General features: G+C 44.4%; 1 protein-coding gene across 2 annotated transcripts in view; it reads right to left on the reverse strand.

Moving 5' to 3' along the window:
* Nucleotides 1-11821, reverse strand: part of prkg1b (protein kinase cGMP-dependent 1b) — a 148900-nt gene extending 137079 nt beyond the window's left edge. Inside the window, exon 1 of one of the 2 annotated variants that reach the window (XM_042083346.1) lies at nt 11556-11821. In XM_042083346.1, coding sequence (XP_041939280.1) covers nt 11556-11821 — 266 coding nt within the window. Of the gene's footprint in view, nt 1-7357; nt 7938-11555 lie in introns of those variants that run through there. The other variant, XM_042083345.1, reaches the window with a different exon arrangement.
* Between the last annotated feature and the right edge of the window lie 846 nt (nt 11822-12667).

Genomic DNA, 12667 nt, shown 5'->3' on the forward strand with positions numbered 1-12667 from the left:
TCACAACCGATGCCATTCTGCGGCACTGCAGACTGGTATTGCAAGACCTCTTTGGCTGGCACACTGGTCCATTTCAGGCAGGACTGGCCACTGCAGTGATAAGCCTAGCAAGAGCCTTTCGTCCTGTTCTACCTCACGTAGTGGAAAGCAAAGATTCTAGATCGGAGCTCTGTTCTAGAAACTTTGGTGGAAAGCCCAGGGATGTATCATCACAGAGGCACATGGAGGGATTAGTCCAACCTGGACAGCGGGACATACTGTATTCACATTTACTGTGTTTGCTGATTAGCGACTCTTGTGTAAGTTTCTTGTGCTAGCTAGACTTTGGGGAAACAAACTTCATTGCCTAAAAACATCTGATGCCAGCTGACTAAAGCTAAAGTCCTCTAAGGCCTATTAGCCCCTTAGCATTCATGAACTAATTCATTTTATGACTCAGAGATACAAAAATCCAGGCATCTTGAGAGGCTGTGGAATCATTTTAAAAAGTCAAATGACTCAGATAATTTCAAATTATAATCGATTTTAGCTTTTGGCAGCAGAAGGAAAATGGAGGCGAACGGATAGCAACAGATGGTAAAATTAAAAGCTAACACAGTGAACACACAGAGAGAGGCATAATGTGATCTGTGCAATGTGGTATAATCTTGCATATTACAGGGCCACATCTTAGAATCAGAATCAGAATTGTTTAATGGCAAAACGGGATTTGACTGGGGAAAATGACTAGTCCTGCAGTAAGCACATACAGTAAGCATTTAAATAGGTAGGCTTACACACATCTATATAAAGTAAAGTAATTAAGTCAAGAACAAAAACAAATACCCAAGCCAAGCATGTGTTTTCAGTCTTCATTGACCTGATGTTGACCTGAGTCAGGCCTACCTCATAAAACACTCTCATGCGTCATTGGCTGATCCTGAGAGATAACACAACGGCGTACAGACGGGTTCCTGTATACAGTTTTCTCAATCCTTCATAAAGCTCCACATCTACAGACCAAATCTATCAGACCATCTACTATCCAAAGCTGCTTTTTATATACTGACAAAATATTGCTTTCCTGGCAAATGGGGTGAGAGTCACTACTTTTGAGTTGAATTGGGGGAAATGGGGAAGCAGTTACAAGAACCTAAGGCAATGTGGCATACATAGACTACTGTTGATCAGCATGTTATTCATTATAACAGAGAGACAGAGAGAGAGAGAGAGACAGATGAGAAAGAGAGAGAATGAGAGAGAGAGAGAGATCCCCCCCACTGTCCCATGATAAATCTGGAGTTTGTATGTTTTGTCAGTGGCTATAATCTCACTTGAGAAACATGGGACTTCTGCCAATGCAAAGCCTGACTGTTGTTCTGTAAGAGTCTTTGACAAATTGCACAACGTGGAACACGCACGCACACGCACACACGCACAAACACACACACACACACACACACACACACATACACACACACACGCACACACACACACACACACGCACACACACACAAACACACACACACGCACACACACGCAAACACACACGCAAACACACACACACACACACACACGCACACACAAACACACACACACACACACACACACACACACACACACACACACACACACACACACACACTTAACTCAGTAGCCAGAGCTCAGCACATAATATGAATCATATTTATGATTTAAAATAAATAACACCCCCCCTGTAGCAATAAGCCCTGGCTTGTAGCAGAACTGGAGTAACATGAAACATGCACTGTCAAAATCACCCCCATAACCTGGCCATACTGGGAACAAAGGAGCAGGTGTTTGAAGCAGCCCAACAGGAACATAACTCAAAAATGCCCTCTGGTTTAAGACTGATCTTTTAGATCTATAGATCTACATTAGCTTACTGTTGCTGCTCGCGGGTCAAAAAAGAACGAGTCAAACAGCAACATAAAAGGACAAATGTTCCAAGTTGTGTGAGTCGGGGGGGGGGGGGGGGGGGGGGGGGTCCTGATGTTTTATTTGATTAACATTGAAAGCTTTGATGCTTCGTCCATTACTTTAACAGACCTCGGTTTTAATATGTACCACTTCGATGTAGAGACGGGTTGAGAGATGACTCACATGACAGCCGTTTTTGTTTTTTTTACAGCCCAAATTTGCATATCCCACAATTTCCCTACTTGAGACAAGAATAGACACCTTCACAGTGCACTTCACTTAGGCATAATGTATGAGGAAAGGTTCCGTTGTGACCTGTGTGATGTTTGTGACCTGTGTGCCACAATATGAGAAACAAATAGTAAGATGGAACAGAGATAAACAGAGAGATTTTATCAGACGATTTCCCCTTTCCCTTTCTCACTACTTTTGATTTTCAATTCTGCAGATTCAGGACACCACAATGAGAGGAGAAGCAAATACATTTGCAAGAGACCACCACACCACCACTTGCCCCCAACCTGCGATCACATCACAGTCCTGGATCGCATGCCAGGCTCACACCATAGACGTCAAACCCAAGCGGCCACAGAGCCGATGAGCAAGTTTTATGGCTCTCTTCTTCCCTCATCAGCTTCTTCCTGGAGAGAGCAGCCAGTAGAAGGGTGTAAAAGAAAACACGCGCCACGGGCAGCACTCTGAGGGTGACATGTCGTGCCCTCGCATTTTTGCATGGCAAATCTACCAGCACATCCCCACTCTCGTTTATCAGCACACCTCGGGAGAAATCATTCGCCTAAGTCCTCTTCCTCCTCCTCCTCCTCCTCCTCATCATCTTCCTCATCCTCCTCTTCCTCCTTCTCCTCCTCTTCCTCCTCCTCATCATCTTCCTCTTCCTCATAATCTTCCTAATCCTCCTCTTCCTCCTTCTCCTCTTCTTCCTCCTCCTCCTCCTCCTCATCATCTTCCTCTTCCTCCTCTCTTCTTCTTCCTCCTCCTCCTCCTCCTCCTCATCATCTTCCTCTTCCTCCTTCTCCTCTTCTTCCTCCTCCTCCTCCTCCTCATCATCTTCCTCTTCCTCCTTCTCTTCTTCTTCCTCCTCCTCCTCCTCCTCATCATCTTCCTCTTCCTCCTTCTCTTCTTCTTCCTCCTCCTCCTCCTCCTCATCATCTTCCTCTTCCTCCTTCTCTTCTTCTTCCTCCTCCTCCTCCTCCTCATCATCTTCCTCTTCCTCCTTCTCCTCTTCTTCCTCCTCCTCCTCCTCCTCATCATCTTCCTCTTCCTCCTTCTCTTCTTCTTCCTCCTCCTCCTCCTCCTCATCATCTTCCTCTTCCTCCTTCTCTTCTTCTTCCTCCTCCTCCTCATCCTCCTTCTCTTCCTCTTCCTCCTCCACATCATCTTCCTCATCCTCCTTCTCCTCTTCTTTATCATCCTCTTCCACCTCCTTATCATCTTCCTCATCCTCCTTCTCTTCCTCTTCCTCCTACACATCATCTTCCTCATCCTTCTCCTCTTCTTCCTCCTCTTCCTCCTACACATCATCTTCCTCATCCTCCTTCTCCTCTTCTTCATCATCCTCTTCCACCTCCTTATCATATTCCTCATCCTCCTTCTCTTCCTCCTCCTCATCATCTTCCTCATCCTCCTTCTCCTCTTCTTCCTCCTCCTTCTCTTTCTCCGCCACACTCAGGGGCTGCGAGCTCGCACCATCAAGGAAGCCCAATTTTCAATCGCCATGGTTACGGCGGGGCTTCGGCTGAGCGGCTAGCATATTACCGGTTACAATTTCCATGTTGCTGTGAGGGTATTTCCCCGCTGGGTTGAGCATGCCACTGCAAGGTAATGACAGGTAATAAAGGCTGAAGGGGGGCGTAGGGACAGGGGGGTTAGAGGTGTAATTTATTGGAATCCTTACGCAACTCTGGATGATTGAAAAATAATATTGTGGGACTTGACAGCCCAATTTTACTGGCGTGCTGGCCTACAATGTTGTTCTTATGGATCTGCCCGCATGTAGGGTAAACACAAACGGGTGTCAACAACCAGAAAAATTATTTCACCTCAAACCACTTACATTTCAGCCATAATCATATCATATTTTTGTCAGAATAGACAAGCACAAAATGGAAAATGATGAAAAGTGAGTTGTTTTTCTCTTCAGGTGCACTGTAATAACATCTGCGACAAGCCCGTTTTATGCTAAAGTCTAAGTTTCATTCTGATTCAGACTTCATCAATTCCAGAGTAAAAGTGAATAACTACTATCAGTGACAAGAAGCTCTCACTATGTCTCGGAAGTGTCAAACACTTTCAACAGGTTGGTTTTAAAATTGCTTGAAATAAAGTGCGTAAAAAAGTGAATGCAATGACAGTGTGCATACACATTCATACCAATGGTGAGCTTTAGTCAATTAGTCAATCAATTTGTTCAAGCAATTAAATCACTAAAATGCATTTGTTTAGAATCCACTTAAAATTTGGGTGTATTATTTTTTTTTGGGGGGGGGGGGGGGGGGGTGCTGCTGTGGTGCAACAGGCTATAGCAGCCGTAACATATTTGGGTCCAAGTGCCCAGGTTAGTGTCCGACCTGCATCATTTCCCGATCCCTCCCCATCTGTCTCTCCCACTTGCTTCCTGTATCTATCTTCACTGTCTTGTCACAACAAAGGCAAAAAGCCCAAAAAATATACTTAAATAAAAAAAACATTGGGTGTACTCACATAAACACACACACACCCTTCACTGCCACATTCTCCAATCTAATGACAATCTGCAGGGATAACTCATTAGTTCTCTGAGGAGAGCTGAGGATGTTGGGGGTGGTGTGGTGTGGTCTGAGCGGCACTGCCTGGTGGAGTTTTCGTGTGTGCGTGTGTGTGTATTTGTGTATGTGTGTGGTGGAGGACACAGATTAATGAAAAGTCTTCATCATCATCAGAGCATCATTAGCGCATGCCAGCAGGTTTTTGAGGAATACTGATGCGATGTACGGCCAGCTGGACGCCTGCTTGGGGGAAGCACTTCAACAACCACAGCGGCCATCTCTACATCTCCACCCATGTGCAGCACTCTCACCATTAAACTTCTCCTCCTTCTCCATGTGCTCTCTGTCTTCGTCCCTCTCACCCCCCCCCCCCCCCCAACAAACACACACGCACCACTGGACTGCCCCCCCCGCCTTTCTAATGTCTTCTCTTTTGTTTGAGAAGATTTATCTTGCTCTAGGCTCAAGCTGTTAAACAAGGATTGCCATAAAAGGAAAAATATGCTGCCTTTATAAAAGGGAGGCTGTGTGAGGAAGCATTCCGTTGAACTTTACATGGGCCTGGGCAACAAGACAGGCAAGAATACACCCCCCCCCCCCCCCCCCCCCAAAAAAAAAAAAAAAACAACCCCACCCCATGTGCCACCCAACACAAATACAGAAAACAGTGGACTCACACACACTTGAGTGGATTTCATTACTTGACAACGTGGTGGATGACAAGGGAGTGTGTGGGAGAAAGAGAAGACTGGTGCAGACATAGAAAGAGAGAGAGGGAGAGAAAGAGAGAGAGAAAGAAAGTGTGTGTGTGTGAGAGAGAAATCGAGCGAAGCTTCATACACTCATCCTATTAGTCGGAGTGCCAGGCACTGCTGAGAGCGTCTCTCGTCTTCTCAGCAGCCGGCTCTGAGAGTCTCAAGGCTACACAAGTAAGAGGAACAGTGAGTGGGTGGGGGAGACGAAAACTGTCATAAATAGGCGACTGGGCCCCAAAAATAGAGCTGCACAGAACCCTCTTCTTGTCCCATGGGGTCCCGGATACCGAGACGGAACTCCCGAGACCTTGTTCAACACTACTGATATATATGTGGGCGTATATTCCAAACCAGATATTGGTTGGTTTTTGTTTTTGTTTATATGTTGTTTCATGCTTTTTTTTTTTCTTCTTCTGTTCAGAGCCACCAAAATTGAGTGGGCTTATAATAATAAGCACTGAATTAGAGATGGATATAATTAATTTGAGTTGTTATGTAACCCTCTCCATAACAGACAGGGCACTGGTAAGTGTGAGGGACTGTGACTGATAGTTGAGGCTTCCAGCTGTGCTTGATTAAAATGACAGCATGGAGACACCTCGTGAGTTAAAAGTCCACAGTCAAATAAAAACTGAGTTATATTTATGAGTGCGGGGAAAAGGCGCTGGTGAATAAGAAGCAGATGATGAACTTCTGCCTGCATTCCTCAAGCTTCCAGACTCTGACCAAAGAATTAAATAACACCGTATTCAACCACAAAAGCACGCTATTGAAAAATTCAACTCACATTTTTCTTTTTCTCAAGAAATGGTTGCACTCAATAGGACAATCTAATCACACTGTCCCAGACAGCAACACTACATACAATACATGTGGTTTCAACACGCCTGGCCCTATTCTTTGCTCTTCAGACTGAATACTGTTCAGTAAATGTAATATTTTATAATCTACATAAACAAAGTGTAACAGTTGACTGCCCTTTCCCACCTCGATGCAGCACATTGACCCTGATTAATGGTCTTCATTCCAGCTTTGAACATCAGCTAGCTTCCGTGACAGTGACTGATGTTTTTTTTCATATCTGCCACTTACGAAACCACACACAGGCAGCATGTACTTTATCAGCCACAGATTAATGACCGCACTTCAAAGTGTACTGCACTGAAGAACAGTGCTCAACTGGAAATTATATCAGTTGTTCACATACTACGGTACAAATAAGGCTTGATGATGACTCTGGGCATAAAGTTGATAAATAGTATGTCATTTAATTAAATGAACAGAGATGACACTGATGAATATTCCTACTATGTTGCGAGGGTCATTCATATTTACACTGAAGCACATAACTAAATAATTATCAAAATTCAAAAGCCAAATACAGCTCTCAAGTCTTCCAGCCTCAACTGAGCCTTTGTTTTTGTCATGTGCAAACACACACTACTCCTGAAGTAGGGCTAATGCAACAAGTCCCAGCATTCCTGATGGACTGCATGGAGTCCAAATATGTTCACATGACGTCAGCTTCTGGTTCTCCCACTACACTACACTAACACTGTCACAACCAGTCACATTATGCAGACTCTGGAGTTATGCTGACAGTCTATAAATTACCTGTACAGAAGCTGGTTAATTGTAACTGACGTGTCTAATTTTCAGTTGATATGTGATCATGTGTCTGACATGTAATTCGTCTCCAAAGAACACACACATCGATCAAATCAATTGGGGAGTGTATAATTTGCTCTCTAAAGGGAATGTGCAGGCTTTCGTGAAATCTCTGTTTGTATAACGGCTTACTGGTATTATAAGGCACAAACACTGTGATTAGGAATGCAATTTGCAAAGACAGGTCGCGTTTCAATGTGCGCAACGGGCACCTGAGCGAATAAGACCTTGGGTAGGTCAGACACCTACTGAGGACTCTTCGGGTAGAAGGGAAGGGTGACGTGACTGAGATCTTGAATGTCAAAGGCGGTAGGCTCGGCGGATATGGCTTGTCTCTTCGTCCGTTGCTGCTCCTGCAGAACGCTCTGCTTGTGGACTTGTTGAGTGGCCGGTCGGATGACGGAACGGTACTTATCCAGTTCGTTTTGCAGCTTTTGTATCAATTCGTCTTTTTGGTCAAGCTCTAGCTCCAACTCATCAATGAGCGCGTCTCGCTGCCTCAACTCCTCGATTTTCTCCTGCAGCGCGTACTGGAGATCGCGTAAAGTGCCCATAGCTCCTTCGGATTTCTCAGGGGCCAGCAAAGTTATTTCAGAATCCTCACGCAGTGGCATAAAATCACCGGAAAGGCTTCTTTTAAGAAAAAAAAAAGGAACCGCGGTGGCGAAATGCCTTGCTTTGTGGAAGCGTCTAACTGCTTGGCAAAAGAAGGAAAGGAAGTAGAGCTCTTTTCAGTGACGCTCCAAAAAATGCTCAGTGGCTTCCTATCAAGTAGAAAAAAATGGGTGGACAGAAGTTTCACGAAGCATTCATCCTCTCAACTACGTCAGTCGCCACTGGCTGGAGACGCGAGTGTCACGCAGGATGCCGAAGCTCAGAACACCGGCTTATAGCAAGTTCCAAGCTCCGCTCAATTGTGCGCGCAGCCAATAAGACAGCGCGAACACACCTATAACGGGAAACAGAATCGAAGGAGCGTATCACTCTCATCAGAGGCAGCCCTATAAAGACGACCCTACTGTAGATTGGGGGTATCACGGATGGATTGACGCAAGAATATAAAAATGCCTCAATTACTAATTGTGGCTGTCAACAAGCAATAATAAGAATATTTTTGCTTGTAAGTATTTATATCCCCAGAGGCACTTGCAAGTTATTGGGGATTGGTGTATTGGAATAGTGGAGGGAAAAGAACAGAAAATAATTGTCAATGTTTATTAGAAAGGGGTAAGAGAGGAGTGAAGAATTGTAATCCTGAGATTTGATTGTATACATGTCACTGTGCTATGTCACTTGGCCAATTAGATGACATTATGTCTACATCATTATTCTACTCTGAACTTTGGTATGCAATCATTTAGCACAGAACCCTTGGCTACCAAAACTCAACCGCAGAATTGTCTCTGCTGAATTCAGAATTATTTTCACTGTGTAAATGTTATCACAGGGCATGTGCGGTCTATATGTGCAGACACATATCCCCCACACACTAGACTGCAGTAATGGACACACGCGCGCGCGCACACACACACACACACACACACACACACACACACACACACAAACTTCCATTATTGTCCTCTATGATCCATGACCTCCCCATTATTGAGTCTATTGCTAAATCTCCTCTCCTGAGGTCACGGCCCTCCGTCCACTGATAAGTGATTGAGTTTGGGAGGCTGTAAGGGCTAAACATGCTATTAACAGGAATTGGACGGCATCTGTGACATAGGCCTAAACTTAAATTGACAATACCAAAGAAATAAGTCGTAAACTATTTCCTTTTCATGTACGTGGCTTCCCCTGTGTTCCACGTCACAACGACCCAACCCTTTAGTCTGCAGAAATGTAAATTGTGGAAAGGGCAGAAAAACAAGCAGTCGTGCACTTCACGATTTCACCTTGGGATAGCCCTAGCACTTGCCGGGTATGTGCATCAAAGTCTGAGTGCATGAGTGTGAAGATTGAGACAGGACGAGCGACCTCCCCATTCGTCCAAAAATAACAAGTAGCCTGAAGAAGGTAAAAGGCGCCCTCTTGTGGTTGTATATTATACATTGCGATCACCGAGAGAACCACATGTTATGTATCGTATCTTATAGGCTACAAAGCTCACTGATTCATTTCATCGAATTAATTCCTTATATACAGGATTGGGCAAGTTATCACATATCTCTTGACCTATATTTCTTATACCTCGCTCTGCCAGCTACAGCTATCCTCATTACGTCTGTAATTTGTGTCAGCTCATTTTCATTGACTGCTCTCAGCTCATCCATCCCTGCTGAATATGTTTAGGCGCACGGGCCAATTAGGTCGACACCGACACGGACATCCTCGAAGAGCCCTTGCAAGATACCAGACCACGCGTAGATCAAAGTGAACGCAAGGTGACATGTAAATGCAGACACCGGGTCCCCAAGACCGCCGCGCGCGCACTTAACGCACGAAACCGAGCGCCTTTTATGTGTCCGATCAAGATAACGCACTGTTCAATGCTCAAGTGTTTTTCGAGGAGCTTGTTGATTACACTGGGGGGTTCTAATTTAGAAACACTGCGAGAGCAGGGGGACGGACTCGCTAGGGGCTTACCATTCACAAGCGCCTACTTATTCAAGATCTGTTCAGCCCCTCGTTATGGAGACAAAACAGGCCACAGTTCATGGAAGCAGGGGAGGGGTATGCAGGGACACTGGTAATGTATGCTGCTGTCGTCTTCATTATATCCATTACTAATACAATGACAAACTCTATGGTACACACGTTTTTGTGAGAGCACTGGGAGGTCATAGTGTGCAACCATAGGTTACTTCTTGATATCTACTCACTCTACTCAAATGCGAATCCATACTGGATGTCTTAATAAACGTAGACAGACATTCACGTTTTGAATGTTCCCAAAGAAAGCAGGAAACACTATGATAGCATTATCACTATTATTAGCACTGAGCTACTGTCATAGCACTGTTATAAATGTAATTTATAGCAACTGTTGTTTAGTCCGTCCAAACCTAACGAATCATCCTATAATCCCCTGTACGTTCTTTTGCCGACACCTAGTGGTCAAACGTTGCTCCGGAGAGAGAGGAGAACAGAGGAGCAGAGAACTGACAGCCATATGTAGCCAGGGTAAACTTCACCTCCTTTAAACTAAGAAGGGAGGACATCTGACTAATGCAGTTGTTAAAACACCAGTGGTACCAGCCCTGCATTAATAGTTTTGAGCAAAATCAAAGACATTTGGGGAAAAAGTATGATAACAGAGAAAAGTAAAACTATTGGACTGCAAACCTGACTTTCCGACCCTGGAGATCACCAGAAATGGAAAAATTCGCACATAATTCATGTCAACCTCAGAGTAGAAAGCTCATTTGCGCCCTTATAAATAAAGAACGAATCTTTGAAATTATATCCTTAATATGGAAGTGCCATTGGAATGAATAATTCATCAAACGGGCATTAAGAATTGATCAAGGTAAAGATGCGGGGTTCGGGATTACAGCGTCACAGAGCGACGGAGGATGAGTCAATGATTGATTACGCTCACCCACGCAGGCAGAAAGAAAATCATTATATCAATTTGTACTAATGTAGATATAGGTGTTTACGTAGCAGCTTATGTGGTTTTAGAAACAAGTTCCCAAACTGTACAGCAATCCAAAAGCGACTGTATAGGCCGATATCTGTTTGCTCATCATTCTACATTTCAGTGGCCTCGTGACTCAAGACTACAACGTTTTAAGTATAATTGAGAACCTCACTTCGACATAATGTAATACAGGCCTGCATCTTTCTCTTGCCTAAAGTATAATACATGTTTTCTATTACTCTATGTAACCGTTGAAATAAACAGGTATATCCCATTTTTGCTTTTCTCTTGCGCTTGGTGGTATAATGAGTCATATTATTCCTCTGCCCTCTTTGCAAGGTTCACTGACCAATCTCTAGGGCAACATCAAGCGTAACAGCTTAGATATTTAACTAGTTCTTATAAAGGACACTGTCTGCTGCATTGCAGACAACTTTTTTAGAGATAGTCCACAACGAAGATGATTAGGAGGCGCTTGGAAATCAACAAGCGCATTTTTCTGGGCGTATAACGGTTTTTTTACGAAGTATTAACTGTCCCATAATACGCGGCGAGCCCCTTTCATCCCATCCGACAATGTTATGCACTTCCTGAGGACAATACTCCAGAGAGATTAACCATAGACGCGATCAATTAAAACCACTGGAGCCAAGCCTATTCCAACTGTCTTTCCCTTTCTTCACGAATGAAAGCCCAGATCGATTAATCAACCCAATGTTCTAAGTAGCTTCCATTCACCACATTTTCGGTTGCCGTTTCGGTACCGTGTCTGTCTTTCACATAAGGGGCAACAGTAAAAAAAAAAAAAAAAAAAATCAGAAATAAATGGAGCACGTGTGGCAAAAAGTAAGCGGCTACCTGTCAGACTTGGCATGTTTTCTAAATGCTTGACTCGTCAGGTCCTGAAACGATCTGAATGACTGTGGTTCCGCAGAGATGCCTTGGGCTCGCCTGGTGCGCGGTCCAATAATTTGAGCGCTCGGCAAGACAGATTGGTATTTGTGCAGTTTTCTCCTCAATTCGTGGATCTCTTCCTCCTTTTCAGCAAGACGTCGCTCCATGTCCTTAATCCTCTCCTCCTTTACGAGAAGAATCTTGGTAAAGTCTTCCTCTAAATCACTCATGCTGACGAAAGGAAACAAAACTTTGCCTACAGCACTATTGACAATGTAAACCCGGCGAATTCCACACTTAACTAGCCAGGTACCCTGGAACCCCGGTGTTCCTTGACGCACGGATGAACGCGGGCTTTCGCCACTGATTTCAATTTTTCCAACGGCCAGCTAAGTGCTTGTCCACGGACTCTCCCACAGGCTAATGGCTGTATTGCGTTGAGAAACCAATTAGAGCTGTTCTTTCCCTCCTTGGAGACGGACCCGGGTCACTACGTAGTGAAGTGGAACGGGTGCGGGTGAGCGCGCAAAGAAGTCAGCTGCCGCGCTGGGTAGTGAGTGTAGGCTAGGCTACTCTGACGTAGGGGGAAGGACCATTCACATATTTATTCCAATGTTAACCCTAGGCTTCAATCCTGAAATAGCAGCAATTATTATTCGTTTTGATTGGTGATGTAACCTTGTGCAAGCCGAGCTTATGACTGGGGAGACATATAACGGGGGAGAGATAATTCGGGGAAGGGCACTCTAACGCGTGTATTTTATCCCATGCGCATCACTAGTAATTATAGTTAGTACCCTATGCCCAAGCCAATCCCTAATTGCTCATGATGGTAAATAGTTTGAAGCTGTAACTAGTAGCCTGTTTTAAAGAGGGCTTTGCCTTATGGGTCAAACTGTATAACCCCAGGGTCACTCACTACATTGAATCAGGGTTGAATTGGTTGCACTGGTAACAATTGTTTTATCAATGACTGTGTAAGAGGTAAGAGGTGAAGTTGCAGTGCGTAGCCTAATTTTCTCTCAAAAATTGGAAATAGTAAGCTATACAAACAGGGACACACATCATCTCAGGCA

This window comes from Alosa sapidissima, chromosome 24, assembly GCF_018492685.1.
Source record: "Alosa sapidissima isolate fAloSap1 chromosome 24, fAloSap1.pri, whole genome shotgun sequence".
NCBI classification, from domain to species: Eukaryota; Metazoa; Chordata; class Actinopteri; order Clupeiformes; family Clupeidae; genus Alosa; species Alosa sapidissima.